Source organism: Lycium ferocissimum, chromosome 2, assembly GCF_029784015.1.
Source record: "Lycium ferocissimum isolate CSIRO_LF1 chromosome 2, AGI_CSIRO_Lferr_CH_V1, whole genome shotgun sequence".
Classification (NCBI taxonomy): Eukaryota; Viridiplantae; Streptophyta; class Magnoliopsida; order Solanales; family Solanaceae; genus Lycium; species Lycium ferocissimum.
The window spans coordinates 7,862,227-7,875,783 of NC_081343.1; the positions used below are offsets into that span (position 1 = coordinate 7,862,227).

Below are 13,557 nucleotides of genomic sequence, written 5' to 3' on the forward strand. Positions count from 1 at the left end.
CTTACGTCACTCTGAAAGGCCCATGTCTATTTCTTGAACTCTGCATGCATTTATATATATACTCTATTTGCACTATTTTACTTACCGAGCCGCGCTATAGTCGGCCGGGTGCGGCACGTAGATGTGCAACTACTGATCAGTTGGGTACCGAGTCCCGAAAAGGGCCAGGTACGTTATGATGATGATGATGATGATATGAAGTTTCCCCAGACGCGGGAGGATATGATGATGATGATGCTTATTTACCGAGTCCCGAAGGGCCGGGTACGATATCTCACCGAGTCCCACTAGGACCGGGTACGTTATATATATATATAGATACATACACACACTATATTACATATGAAAAATGGTCTTATCATGCATTGCATATTAACTGCTTTCAGATTATGTCCTTCGTTTTTCTTATCTTATGGTTATGTCTTGTTTCATTACCGTATTTCATCCTGCCTTACATTCTCAGTACATATTTTCCGTACTGACTATTCCATGTTGGAACCTGCATCTCATGCTCCAGGTCAAGATAGGTTTACTGAAGGCGCGCTGTGATAGGAGCATCGTCAGCGGGTCAACAAGTGCCATTCATCCGGACTTACCTGTTTTGGTATGTGATTATAACTGCATCGTTACTGTATATGTTTTGGATACGTCGGTAGACGTGTAGTCCCGACCTTTTATGAGGATGATGTTTCCTACTCTTAGAGGCTCGTAGACCCTGTGTAGTGTGTTAGTGTTGGTCGTGAGAATTCTGTTCAGTTAAATGGCCCTACTGACTCATGATATTATTTGGTGGCGGTCTCGTCGGCACGCGTACTGTGATTATGTGTATATGTAGGTGATGTTGTCTACTGTTCGGTTTGGGTTTTGCTGAATGCAGGTGCCGCTAAGGCTTTATGCTAAGTTATTCCAAGTCCATTATGATTATGTTATCTAGTTCAGGTTAGCTCAGCCGGCATTCCGGCAAAGGGGTCGGGTGCCCTGTCACGCCTCCCGGTAGGGGTGTGACAGAGTATATCTCCCAAAAATGAACCAAATCCACCATCAATTTCATACTTAAATCAAGAATCCCCAATTTCTAACTTAGGGTTCATATTCTTCCAAATCCCCTCCTTAATTTATGATTTCTAACATGGAAATCGCTACTAATTAATGATATAAAGGTAAAAAGGAGGTTAGAAACTTACCCTCTTGATGATTCCAGCAAATCCCTTTAAAAATCCCCTTAAGTCGAGGTCTAGAGCTCAAAATATGTGAATATGCTTTCAAAACGCGAAATGGAATTTTAAATCTGTCCAGGTACGATTTACCCTTCGCAAACGCGACCAAATCTCGCGAATGCGAGAGCAAAACCGGCCCACTCATCGCGAACGCAATGTGTCATCCCAACGCGGCCCAAACATCCTCTTCTTTTCACGAACGCGAGCTCCTTCTCGCTAACGCGGCACTCCTGGCCCACTCTACATCGCGAACTTGCGTAGAAGGAAACCAAAAAATCTAATTTTTCACCATTTCACTCTAAAAACCCGAGACTCATCCGGAACCTCCCGGATACAAACCAAATATGCATCTCAACTATAAAACACACTATGAACTCACTCGCGCACTCGAAATTTCCAAAAAAGGTCATCTTGACCCGGTCAACACCAAACGCTTTAAAACTAGATTTCCAACAAAATGACCAAAATACCCAGAGTCCCTCGACAACCGAACCAACTACTCAACTAAGTCATAATCGATATTCCGGACCTAATGGCATCGACAAAATTCCCCAAAAGACCCATTTACTCCTGATGTTGACTTTGGTCAACCAAACACTTGTGAATTTCAAAAATTCCATTTTCTCGCACAAATCACATCTGAATGCCTCAAGAATCATGCCACCCATCCTCACAAGTCAAATATACAATAATGAAGCTAGGAAAAAGGTCAACAGGGAAAAATAGCCAAAATAGCCAAAATGACCTAACGGGTCGTTACATCATCCGTCACTTAAACACATGTTAGTACTCGAACATGGAAGAAAATAGAAATACTTGAATAGCTGAAAAGTTGGGAATATCTAATCCGCATATAGGACTCGGTCTCCTACGTAGCCTCCTCAACCTGACATGATCTTGCTCCCACCGGGAATCATATGAAGCAATCTCTTTGGATCTCAGTTTTTGGATAGTCCAAAATAACAACTGGCTCCTCCTCAAAAGTCAAATTTTGATCAAGCAACACCGAGTCCCACTAAATCACATGAGAACCGTCCGAATGGTACTTCTTAAGCGAAGCAATATAAAACACAGGGTGAACACCTAACACCCCGCAGAGGCAAAGCCAACTCATAGGCTACCTCACTAATGCACTGAACAATCTCAAACAGACCAATATACCTACGGCTCAACTTGCCCTTCTTCCCAAACCTTATCACACCCTTCATGGGTGAAACCTTCAGCAACACCCGCTCACCAACCATAACATCTAAGTCATGAAACTTCCGATCAGCATAACTTTTCTATCTACTCTGAGTTGCGAGAACTCTCTCCTGCATCAACTTGACCTTGTCCAATGAATCCCTCAACAAGTCTGTACCTTAAAGCCTTACCTCAAATACATCAAACCAACTAATTGGATATTGAAACCTCCTGCCATACAATACTTGACGGAGAGCCATTTCAATGCTCGAATGGTAACTGTTGTTGTAATCAAACTTAGCCAAAGGCAAGAACTGGTCCCAATGACCACCAAAATCAATCACACAGACCCGCAACATATCCTCAAGGACCTTTAGAGTACACTCGGGCTGACCGTCAGTCTGAGGGTGAAATGTTGTACTAAGCTCCGCTTGAGTACCCAACTCTTTCTGCATGGATTGACAGAAATGCGATGTAAACTGAGTGCCTCTATTCAAAATGATAGAAATGGGCACATCATTCAAATAAACTCTCTCTCAGATGTAGATCCTGGCCAACTTCTCTGAATTGAAGGTAGTCTAAACTGGTACAAAATGAGCCAACTTCGTCAAACAGTCCACAATGACCCGAATAGCTTCAAATTTCCCCAAAGTCCGTGGCAATCCTACCACAAAGTCCGTGGCAATCCTACCACAAAGTTCATAGCAATCCTCTCCCATTTCCACTCAGGTATAGGCATCCTCTGAGTAATTCCATCTGGCTTTTTGGTGCTCACACTTCACTAGTTGACCATTCAAACACCTATCCACAAATCCTACGATATCCTTTTTCATACTGCACCACTAATAATGTTGCTTCAAGTCCCGATACATCTTTGTAGCCCTCGGATGAATAGAATACCTAAGAACTGTGAGCCTCTTTCATGATCAATCTGGTCAAATCACCCACCTGGGGAACACATATGCAACCCTTGATCCTCAAAACCCCCTCATATCTCTTACCTTTCCTTGCAACACCTTATCTCGAATTTTGCACAACTTGGTATCATCAAACTGTTGGGCTCTAATCTGCTCCAATAAGGAATACTGTGCCTCCACACAAGCCAGAACCTTTCCAGGTTCTGAAATATCAAGTCTAACTATGCTATTAGCCAAAGCTTGAACATCCATACATGTTAGGCTACCCATACTCACCGCCTTGCGACTCAAGGCATCCGCCTAGGCCTTGCCAGGATGATAAAGAATTGATATATAATAGTCCGTGAGCATCTTTAGCCACCTTCGCTGCCTCAAATTAAGATCCCTCTGATTGAAAATATGTTGAAGACTCTTATGATAAGTAAACACCTCATATGCACACCATACAAGTAGTGCCTCCAAATCTTCAACACAAATATTACCGCCGCCAACTCCAAATCATGAATGGGGTCGTTCTTCTCATGCACCTTCAACTGCCTTGAAGAATAAGCTAGTACTTTCCCTTTCTGCATCAAAATACAACCAAGTCCAATATGTGAAGCATCACAGTACACAGTAAAGCCCTCTCCCTCCACGGGAAAAAAAAAATCAGACTTGTAGTCAACAAAGTCTTGAACTTTTGAAAGCTCTCCTCGCACTCATCTGACCACTAAAAGGGTACATTCTACTGAGTCAATCTAGTCAAGGGAGATGCAATAGATGAAAATCCCTCTACAAAACTTCAATAGTAACTAGCAAGGCCAACTAAACTCCTAATCTCGATAACTGAAGTCGGTTTGACCCAATTATGGACTGCCTTGATATTCTTGGGATCCACTATAATCCCATCCTTAGTCACCACATGACCCAGAAATGCTAGAGAATCGAGCCAAAACTCGCACTTCGAGAACTTAGCATATAATTACTTCTCCTTCCAAATTCCAAGCACGATCCTCAAATCCTACTCGTGCTCCGCTCCACTGTGAGAGAATATCAATATATCATCGATAAAAACACCATTCATCAAATTCATAAAGGCTGCTGGGGCATTGGTCATCCCAAAAGACATCACTAGAAACTCATAATGACCATAACAGGTCCTGAAAGCTATCTTAGGGATATCCTCCGCCCTAATCTTCAACTGGTGATAACCGGACCTCAAATCGATCTTGGAGAAGACTGATGCACCCTAAAGCTGATCAAACAAATCATAAATCCGAGGAATCGGATACTTATTCTTGATGGTAACCTTGTTAAACTGTAGATAATCGATACACATATGCATAGTCCCATCCTTCTTCTTCACAAACTACACCGGAGCACCCCAAGGGGAAACACTAGGTCCAATGAACCCCTTATTCAATATGTTTTGCAACTGTTCTTTCAACTCCGCTGGTGCCATCTAATATGGCAAAATAGAAATGAGCTTGGTGCCCGGTTCCAATTCAATATAAAAGTCAATCTCACAATCTAATGGAACATCCAGTAAATCTGTTGAAAATATCTTGGGAAACTCTTTCGCTATAGGTACCGACTGAAGTGGAGGAGTTTCGGCACTAGTATCCCGAACATAGGCCAAATACGCTAAGCACCCCTTCTAAACCATCGGACAAGCCTTAAGGAACGATATCACTTTCCTCGGTGCATGACACTTTAACCTAGGGACTCCTGGCATAGCTAAGGTAACCGTCTTAGCATGACAGTCCAAGATTGCATGATAAGGGGACAACTAACTCATACCAAGAATAATGCCAAAATCTACCATGTATAGAATCATCAAATTAGCCCAAGTGTCATACTCCATCAAGGTCACAACACAGGATCAATACACTCGATCCACCACTACGGAATCCCCAACAGGAGTAGAAACACTAACAGGGAAATCAAGCGACTCACATAGCATATCCAAACTCGAGGCAAAATAAGTAGACACATAAGAGTATGTAGAGCCTGGATCAAATAATGTCGTAGTTGTACAGCGATAAACCAAAATAGTACCTGTAATGACTGTATCAAAAGCCTCTTCCTCTGGTCTACCCGAGAATACATAGCACTAAGCACGACCACCCTCGGCATGAGAACCTCCTCGACCACCACCACGACATATTTGGGTACCATATCTGCCAGTCTGTGCACCACTTCTAGTTAGCTGTGCCACTGACCTAGGTGTAACAATCTGAGAACCTCAGTGTGGGCCACCCTGTCTAAGTATAGGGCACTCCCTTGTGAAATGCCATAAGTCACCACACTCGACAAGTCATGGGCTACTGAGACGAGCCAGAATAGCCTGAATGACTACCTCGACCCCTAGATCGAGAATACGAACCTTAAGAACCGTTCCCCGAACCATAAGGACCACAACCCTAAGAATTAACTGTCGAAGTCTGCATTGCTGCCTGAACTATTCTATTGTACTGAGGACAATAACCTCTACCATGATGAACCCTACCTCCAGATGAGGTGCCTCCAAAACTGCCAAAGCCGCGGGGCTTCTTACCCAATTTACCTCTAAACACATCATGCCTGATAGACACAACGCTCCTACCGGCATCCTCTACTGCCTGAAAGTACCTCCTGAAGCTGTCACGTGCGTCGCTGCAGCTCGAAGGTAATACAATAGCCCCCTAATGAACTTCCTGATACTATCGACCTTATCAAGTAAAACAATCAAAGAATGGCGAGACAAGGAGTGAAACATCATCTCGTACTTGATCTCAGGCATTCCACACTGCTTCAACCTATCAAACTGCTCACGCCTCTCATCCCTTAAGCTACGGGGAACCCACTTCTCCAGAAACACGCGAGAAAACTCGGCCCAAGTAAGTAGAGGTGACTCAGCTGGTCAAGTCTCAATAAAAACCCTCCACCACTGCTTGGCAGGGCCAACCATCTAAAATACTACTAAATCAACTCTGTTGGACTCAACTAACCCCAAATTATGCAAACGTTCATGAAAATTAACCACAAATGCATACGCGTCATCATTAGGACGCCCATCATACTGTGGTGGCTTCATCTTCTCAAACTTGTCCCACCTCTTCTGTACTTCAACGGTCATAGTAGGTTGGGAAACTGGGCCAATAGAAACACCCAGAACTGGCAAACACTGAAACTGAAGAGCCACAATAGCAGCTCGTTGTGCCCTTAGGTCCCATACCCTGCAGCAACCATCGGATCGGGAGTCTAAGCTCCAATTCTAGTCTGAGCACCCTCTGGAGTAGCTGGTAGTATGCTTGCTTGGAACATACCCTCAAAGAAGCTCAAGATACGCACCAAAGTTTCCTGAAGGACACTAGTAGCAATGAATATAGCTGGTGCCTGGGTGGGTCCAACCTCATTCGCCTAAACATGCTCCTCTTCTAGGATTTCCTCTAGGTCCGGAGTCACATCCCTAACATGGTCCCGAGCAGCAGCTGGTGCTCAACCTCTGGCTAGTGTAGCAATATGGACTCTAGCCCTGCCTCGTCCTCTACCAAGTCCCCTGCCTCTCCCACGAGCAACCGAAGACACTTGTACGGGTGCGGGAATGGGCTCCTGGTCTCTGACTGCGGCTGATCGTGTCCTCAGCATCTGTGTCACGCAATCTAAAGAGGCGTGGCCAGCACCCGAAGCTTGATTTATGATGAAACAAACTATGGTTTTAAAAACCTTTTCCTTCCGAAACTTGTTAACAACATTAACCACAATGTATTTAATTACTCTTTCTGATTTTCAGTAACAACACAACATTAAAACGACCTCATAACAGCCCAGGAAGTTACAGCAACTAAAAATCGATCCCTCTTTCATATCTTAGCTTCGAGTAACTCCACTTTGGGCCTTTTTCCTCCTATCTTCCTTTATACCTCATACCAGTCTTCTGAGTCTTGAATGTTCAGTTACCCTTACCGATAATTTGCATTTCTAGTCAGGAGTTACTACCATTTCCCTTTTAGTATTTGTGCTTGCACAAAAATCTAAAGTCGTAACATATTTGTAGAGTCTGGATAAATTAAACCTTATTTGTCATAAATCTCTCCATCGTACTCCTCCTTACCACTCTGTCACTAAACAAAGCATGTCGTTCTGCACTGATATTTTATCGTGTTGTTTCCCTTATGGGAGAATGGCCCTCACCTTACATTCAAGGGTTTCACTCCATAGAGTCAAACTGTTGCCTTAACGTCATTTCGTAATTTGTTATAATTCTGATAATCCATAACTCGCTTTAGTATAATCCTTTCCTATTAGGGACAACTGAATTACTTTCATGAGTAGAGTACTACGTATTCCCAACTGACATACTCGATCTTGATAAACTTAACCTTAGGGTTATCTCTCTTAATAACCCTCAAGAGTTACAGATTCAAAGTGGTTTGCTCAGGCCGAGTGTGGCACTAGGTGCCGGCCACGCCTCTCTCTTGAAAATCTGTGAGAGAGTGAAACAAAGAAACTCTTAGAACCCATAAGAATCAAGTACACACGATAGGGAATGACAGATTAGAGTTTGCCTAGATATCTTATAGCTTCTCAAAGTTACATACAGAGCTCATTATATCCATCCTCGAGACTCTACTAGATATTATTCTTGTACTCGTCAGATCGATTAACCTAAAGCTCTGATACCAATTTGTCACGACTCAAATTGCCGAGCCGTGAAGGCGATAACTCCCCTGAGTCAATGACCATTCCACAACCCAAATTAAAGTACAAGAAAAAAGAATATAGCGGAAATAAACATACAAGACAATTTCAAGTCTTAAATATCCTCAATAACTCAAATGCGAAAAAACAAAAGTACAACCATCCCCGAATCTGATGTCACCAGTACAAGAACTGCTAAAATACGAATACAAGTCAGAAATAGTACTCAATATTGTCTGAAATGAAAGGACATGAAATAAAGATAGATGGAGAAAAGTTGGTGTTACGGATCGGCATGTATCTTACCCTGAACTTTCCGGAACAGCCTCATTAATTAACAGCCGAGTAGTCTCTTGGACTGCTGGTACTAGGAAAATAATCTGCACACCAAAAAGAGTGCAGCAAGTGTAGTGTAAGTACAAAGAATAACGCGTACTCAACAACATCATCGACCGACCTAACGAAAACGGAGACTAGGGTTGGCCCAAGATTACTACTTCTACACTTAACAGCTATTAGTCAACAGTAATAATAAACCACAACTATATTAGGTTATAAGCCTAAGTGAAGCTTCAAATACTCAACTTTGTTAAGTATCAAAAGGCATTCAAAACAACCCAATCCACAAATCAAATAAGGCATACACACAAGGAAACTGATAATACGAAATGATAAGAAAATGTTATGCGATGCAAGGCCTTTCCATCACCTGGTACACACACGTTCGAACATTAATGAATCATGACCCATGGGGGACTCATAAGGTCCATATACCAATCCGACATTCTTAGATCTCCCAGATGACATCGGGTCTCAGCTATTTTAGGCTTTCAATCACAATACTTGGCCCTTAGGCCCACATTACCTGTCATATAGCCAATCAGGAGTACAATACGATTATCACTCTGTCTAGAATCATTTCCCATCGGACATTTCACAAGTATCCTGAAATGCAAATAAGATACAATAATAAGCATGAATACGACATGAAACACAATAAGCAATCAACCTAAGTAATATAGACTCAATCTTTAGCTCTTTTCCCCTTTTTAAATGAGTGTTTGGGAGTAATGAGGACACATATTCATAATGAGACACGTAATAAGCATACAAGCAGTATATAAGGGACCTCATATCCCAATCACATATAGGAATCAATCTATGCTATCAGTTACTGCCTAAAGCATGATATTCAGACAGGGCTATATAATGGAAATTACGTAAATACCCTTATCATGTCACCGGTATCCAATACAAGTGCTCGTCATGTCACAAGTATTGGAACCTTCTTTTCTTACCCCATTATCCCCTCTTATTAGTCCAATTTTAACCAACCATGACGCTTAAGTTGAGGTTCATACTCTCAACATGCTTGGAATAGGAGTCTGATAATCACAACGATGCCTTGCCCTTTCGTAGAGCCTCCAAATGATCCCAATCTGTTCAAACATAGATTATACGAAAGAATACGAGTCAATCGATACACATATTGCCCTATAAAAGATTCAGGTCTAGAAAGTCAACCCAAAACCCCGTTCTAAACCCTGAAGGCAAAACAAAAATTTCATTGAAAATATCGGGTTCAACAAGGTCAAATTATTATTCCATGAAGTCATACGAATCCAATGATACCCATAAAGTCATACTTCAAATCCGAACCCAAAAAGTCACCCAAAATAGGATTCCGATCCCCGAAGGGTAAAATAGAAAATTCAACCCAAAATTATTTTACCCAAAAATGAACAAAATCCACCATCAATTTCATGCTTAAATAAAGAATCCCCAATTTCTAAATTAGGGTTCATATTCTCTCAAATTCCCTCCTTAATTCATGATTTCTAACATTGAAATCCCGACTAATTAATCATATAAAGGTAAAAAGGAGGTTAGAAACTTACCCACTTGATGATTCTAGAAAATCTCTTAAAAAATCCCCTTAACCCCAGGTCTAGAGCTCAAAATATGTGAATATGAGTCAAAACAATAGGGTTTAAATTTGTCCATGTACAATTTACCCTTCGCGAATGCGGAGCAGACTCGGCCCGTTCTCGATATGTCCGGCCAACCCTGCCTAAACCTCTTCTTCTCTTTGTGAACACGATCCTTCTGGCCGACTCTACAACCCGAACGCGTAGAAGGAAATCGAAAAACACTAAAACTATAAAATCTGTTTTTTCACCGTTTCACTCCAAAAACTCGAGACTCATCTGGAACCTCCCGGATACAAACCAAATATGTATCTCAACTATAACTCAGTCGCACACTCGTAATTTCCAAAAGAGGTCATCTTGACCCCGTTAACACCAAACACCTTAAAGCTAGATTTCCAACCAAATGACCAAAATACCCTTGACTCCCTCAGGAACCGAATCAACTACTCAACCAAGTCATACTCGATATTCTGGACCTAATGGAACTGACAAAATTCCCAAAAAGACCCACTTACCCCCGATGTTGACTTTGGTCAACCAAACACTTGTGAATTTCCAAAAATTCTATTTTTTCACTCAAATCACATCTGACTACCTCAGAAATCGCGTACCCATCCCCACAAGTCAAATATACTCTACTGAAGCTTGGAAAAGGTTCAACAGGGGTAAATAGTCAAAATAGCCAAAACGACCTAACAGGTCATTACAACTGCGCACCAAAGGCTGTATATATAAGTCTTCTCTTGAAGAGGTTTGCGCACTTACAAAGAGAGAAAATCAGAAATCATGAAAATAAGTAAGAGTATATCTAAGAAATTTCTAATTGGCCCTTTGAAGTGTTGCCTAGTCTGTTACAATGAAGAAGATTGAAGAATTTGTTTCATAGAGTTTATGTGTTACAGTTCTTGAGTGTAGAATAGTGTACTAGGATTGTTTTTCGAGTTGTACCTTTATCATCTTTCTTAGAAGCAAATCTAATAGGTATATAATCGTTAGTCAAATTCAACTTCAAGTTGGGATAACTTCGAGTGGGCTCAATAATCTAGGAAAATTGTTGAGATAGGAATTAGAGTTTAGTTCCAAGGTTACAGAGTTTGTAACTTGAATTTGCAAAGGCTCATGGTTGTAGTGGAGTTTGGGAAAAATCCAGCAAAGGTGTAGATCATGTTTTTTTTTTTTACCTTTGTGAGCCGGGTGATTTCCACGTAAAAATATTGTGTTCTTACTTTTTTGTTCTTTATTATTCCGCAAATGCTAGCTTGGAACAGGTAGAGTAACTTGGTCTATCCCATTGGCGAAAATCAGGCATAATATCGGATAGATATTTATTTTGTTGTGAAAAATAACAATTTCACCCTCAGATGGATGGTCAGTCTGAGTGGATTTTTTAGGTTCTTGAGGATATGTTACGGGCTTGTGTGATTGATTTTGGTGACCATTGGGATCAGTTCTTACCGTTGGCGGAGTTTGCTTACAAAAATAGTTATCACTCGAGCATTGAGATGGCCCCGATTAAGGCATTGTATGGTAGGAGGTGTCTTTCTCCAGTTGGTTGGCTCGATATATTTGAGGTTAGGGCTTGGGGTACAAACTTTCTGGGGGATTCTTTGGACAAGGACAAGTTGATTCAGGAGAGACTCTTCATGGCCGAGGGTAGGAAGATGAGTTATGCGGATTGAAAGGTTCGTGATTTGGAGTTCATGATTGGTGAGCAGGTCTTGTTGAAGGTTTCACCCATGAAGGGTGTGATAAGGTTCGGGAAGAAGAGAAAGTTGAGCCCGAGGTATATTGATCCTTTTGAGATTGTTCAGCATATTGGTGAGGTAGCCTATAAGTTGGCTTTGACACCTGGTGTATAGGGTGTTCAACCCGTATTTCATATTTTGATGCTCAAGAAGTATCATTCGGATGGTTCTTATGTGATTCAGTGGGATTATGTGTTGCTTGATCAGAATTTGAGTTTTGATGAAGAGCCTGTTGCTATTCTAGATAGGCAGATTCTGAAGTTGAGATACAAAGAGAGAGCTTCAGTGAAGGTGCAATGAAAGCATCGTCTAGTTGAGTAGGCTACTTGGGAGACCGTGTCGGTGCATACGGAAGTAGATATCCCCAGCTTTTCATCGATTTAGGTACTTCCTTTTTCTTTATGTCCGAGGAAGAACATGTGTTTAAGTGGTGGATGACATAACGACCCGTTAGCTCGTTTTGATGATTTTATTTCTTTTTGTGAAACGACCATTCCTTTAATTTTATTTTGGCGTATTTGACTTGCAGGGATGGGTGGCACAGTTATCAAGGCAACTGGGTAAGTATTGGGGAAGAAAATCCTGATTTCGAGTCTCCCAAGTTTGGGTTTTGGGAAACTTTGACCAATAGTTAACTTGTGGGTAAACGTGTCTGAAATTGAATTCTGATAGTCCCATTAGGTCTGGAATCTGATTTCTGACTTAGTTAGGTGGTTGATACGTGTTTCGAAGGGTTGGGAAGGTTTTGAGTGTTTGTTTGCTAAGTTTTGGTTTATGAGAAAGTTAGAGTATTTTTGTCGAAAAGCGTACCTTAATGTTGTCGGATCTGTGTTTTGAGTGTTTGAGCAAGTTGGTAGCGTTGTTTATACTTAAGTTGCATATTTGGTTTATGTTCGTGGGATTCCGAATGAGTTTTGAGTGTTGGATCGGAGTTTGGGACAAACTAGATTGTCTGGTTCAGCTGTCTTCTGGTGTGGTCGCAATTGCGGGTTTCGCATTTACGATGTTCTGGTCACATTTGCAATGTCGGGGAAGGGCCAGGGATGTCCGCATTTGCGAGGCGGGTCCACAGATGCAGTGGTCGCATTTGCGAGCTAGGCATTGCTATTGTGAGGCTCGCATTTGCTAGCCAGGGGTCGCAATGTGAAGACCCTGGCAGTGTTAATGTCACACCCCAACCACTTTGTCACACCCCAACCTTAGTGAGGCGTGATTGGTACCCGGCATCTTACGGAAACCGAGCGAACCAGCTGATAACTTTCATCCTCTATGTCTCAAACGGCAAAATAAGGCGTTAAGGCCAACTATGAATATAATATCATGCATACGTATACATACACATATACATACATACATACATACATATACATATATATATATATATATATATATATATATATATATATATATATATATATATATATATATATATATATATATATATATATATATATACATATATATATATATATATATATATATATATATATATATATGCATGTATACATATGCAATGGGCCCGTGATGTCAACATATCCACTAACAAAACATAAGCGAAATTTACGTACACGGGAATGCATTCGCAAAGCCTTTATGAACATGACTGAAGTACATAAGTCAGGACAGGGCCTCCGACATACCCTTAACATAAAATACATATAAAACCCAGACTCGTCAATGCTCTAGGAAAAAGTGGAGCCCACTAATCAAAACTAGTACATGAAAGTAGCCTCTCTTGCGGAAGATCCTCATCCCGTATGTCTACACTGAGGCATGAATGCGGCGTCACGAGAAGGACGTCGGTACGAATATGCAGGAGCATGTAAGGCGGAAATGTAATATGTTAATATATCTTTTAAAAAAAAGGATAAGAATCAAAACCCCGGGCCCCGACTCCCAAAAA

At 41.4% G+C, this 13,557-nt stretch overlaps 1 protein-coding gene across 1 annotated transcript; it reads left to right on the forward strand.

The window, feature by feature from the left end:
- The first annotated feature begins 11,411 nt into the window (after positions 1-11,411).
- On the forward strand, positions 11,412-12,240 carry LOC132047403 (uncharacterized). The gene is made up of 4 exons (XM_059438452.1): positions 11,412-11,562; positions 11,625-11,692; positions 11,838-11,945; positions 12,184-12,240. The coding sequence occupies exons 1-4, from the start codon at positions 11,412-11,414 to the stop codon at positions 12,238-12,240; spliced, it is 384 nt and encodes a 127-aa protein (XP_059294435.1).
- The last annotated feature ends 1,317 nt before the right edge of the window (positions 12,241-13,557 follow it).

Bases quoted from the DNA above. Each gene is read 5' to 3' on its own strand.
- LOC132047403 (XM_059438452.1), top strand. From the start codon at position 11,412: ATGGCCCCGATTAAGGCATTGTATGGTAGGAGGTGTCTTTCTCCAGTT. The intron at 11,693-11,837 runs GTATATTGATCC...TATGTGATTCAG, and splicing joins AAGAGAAAGTTGAGCCCGAG to TGGGATTATGTGTTGCTTGA. The intron at 11,946-12,183 runs GTGCAATGAAAG...TTTGACTTGCAG, and splicing joins AAGAGAGAGCTTCAGTGAAG to GGATGGGTGGCACAGTTATC.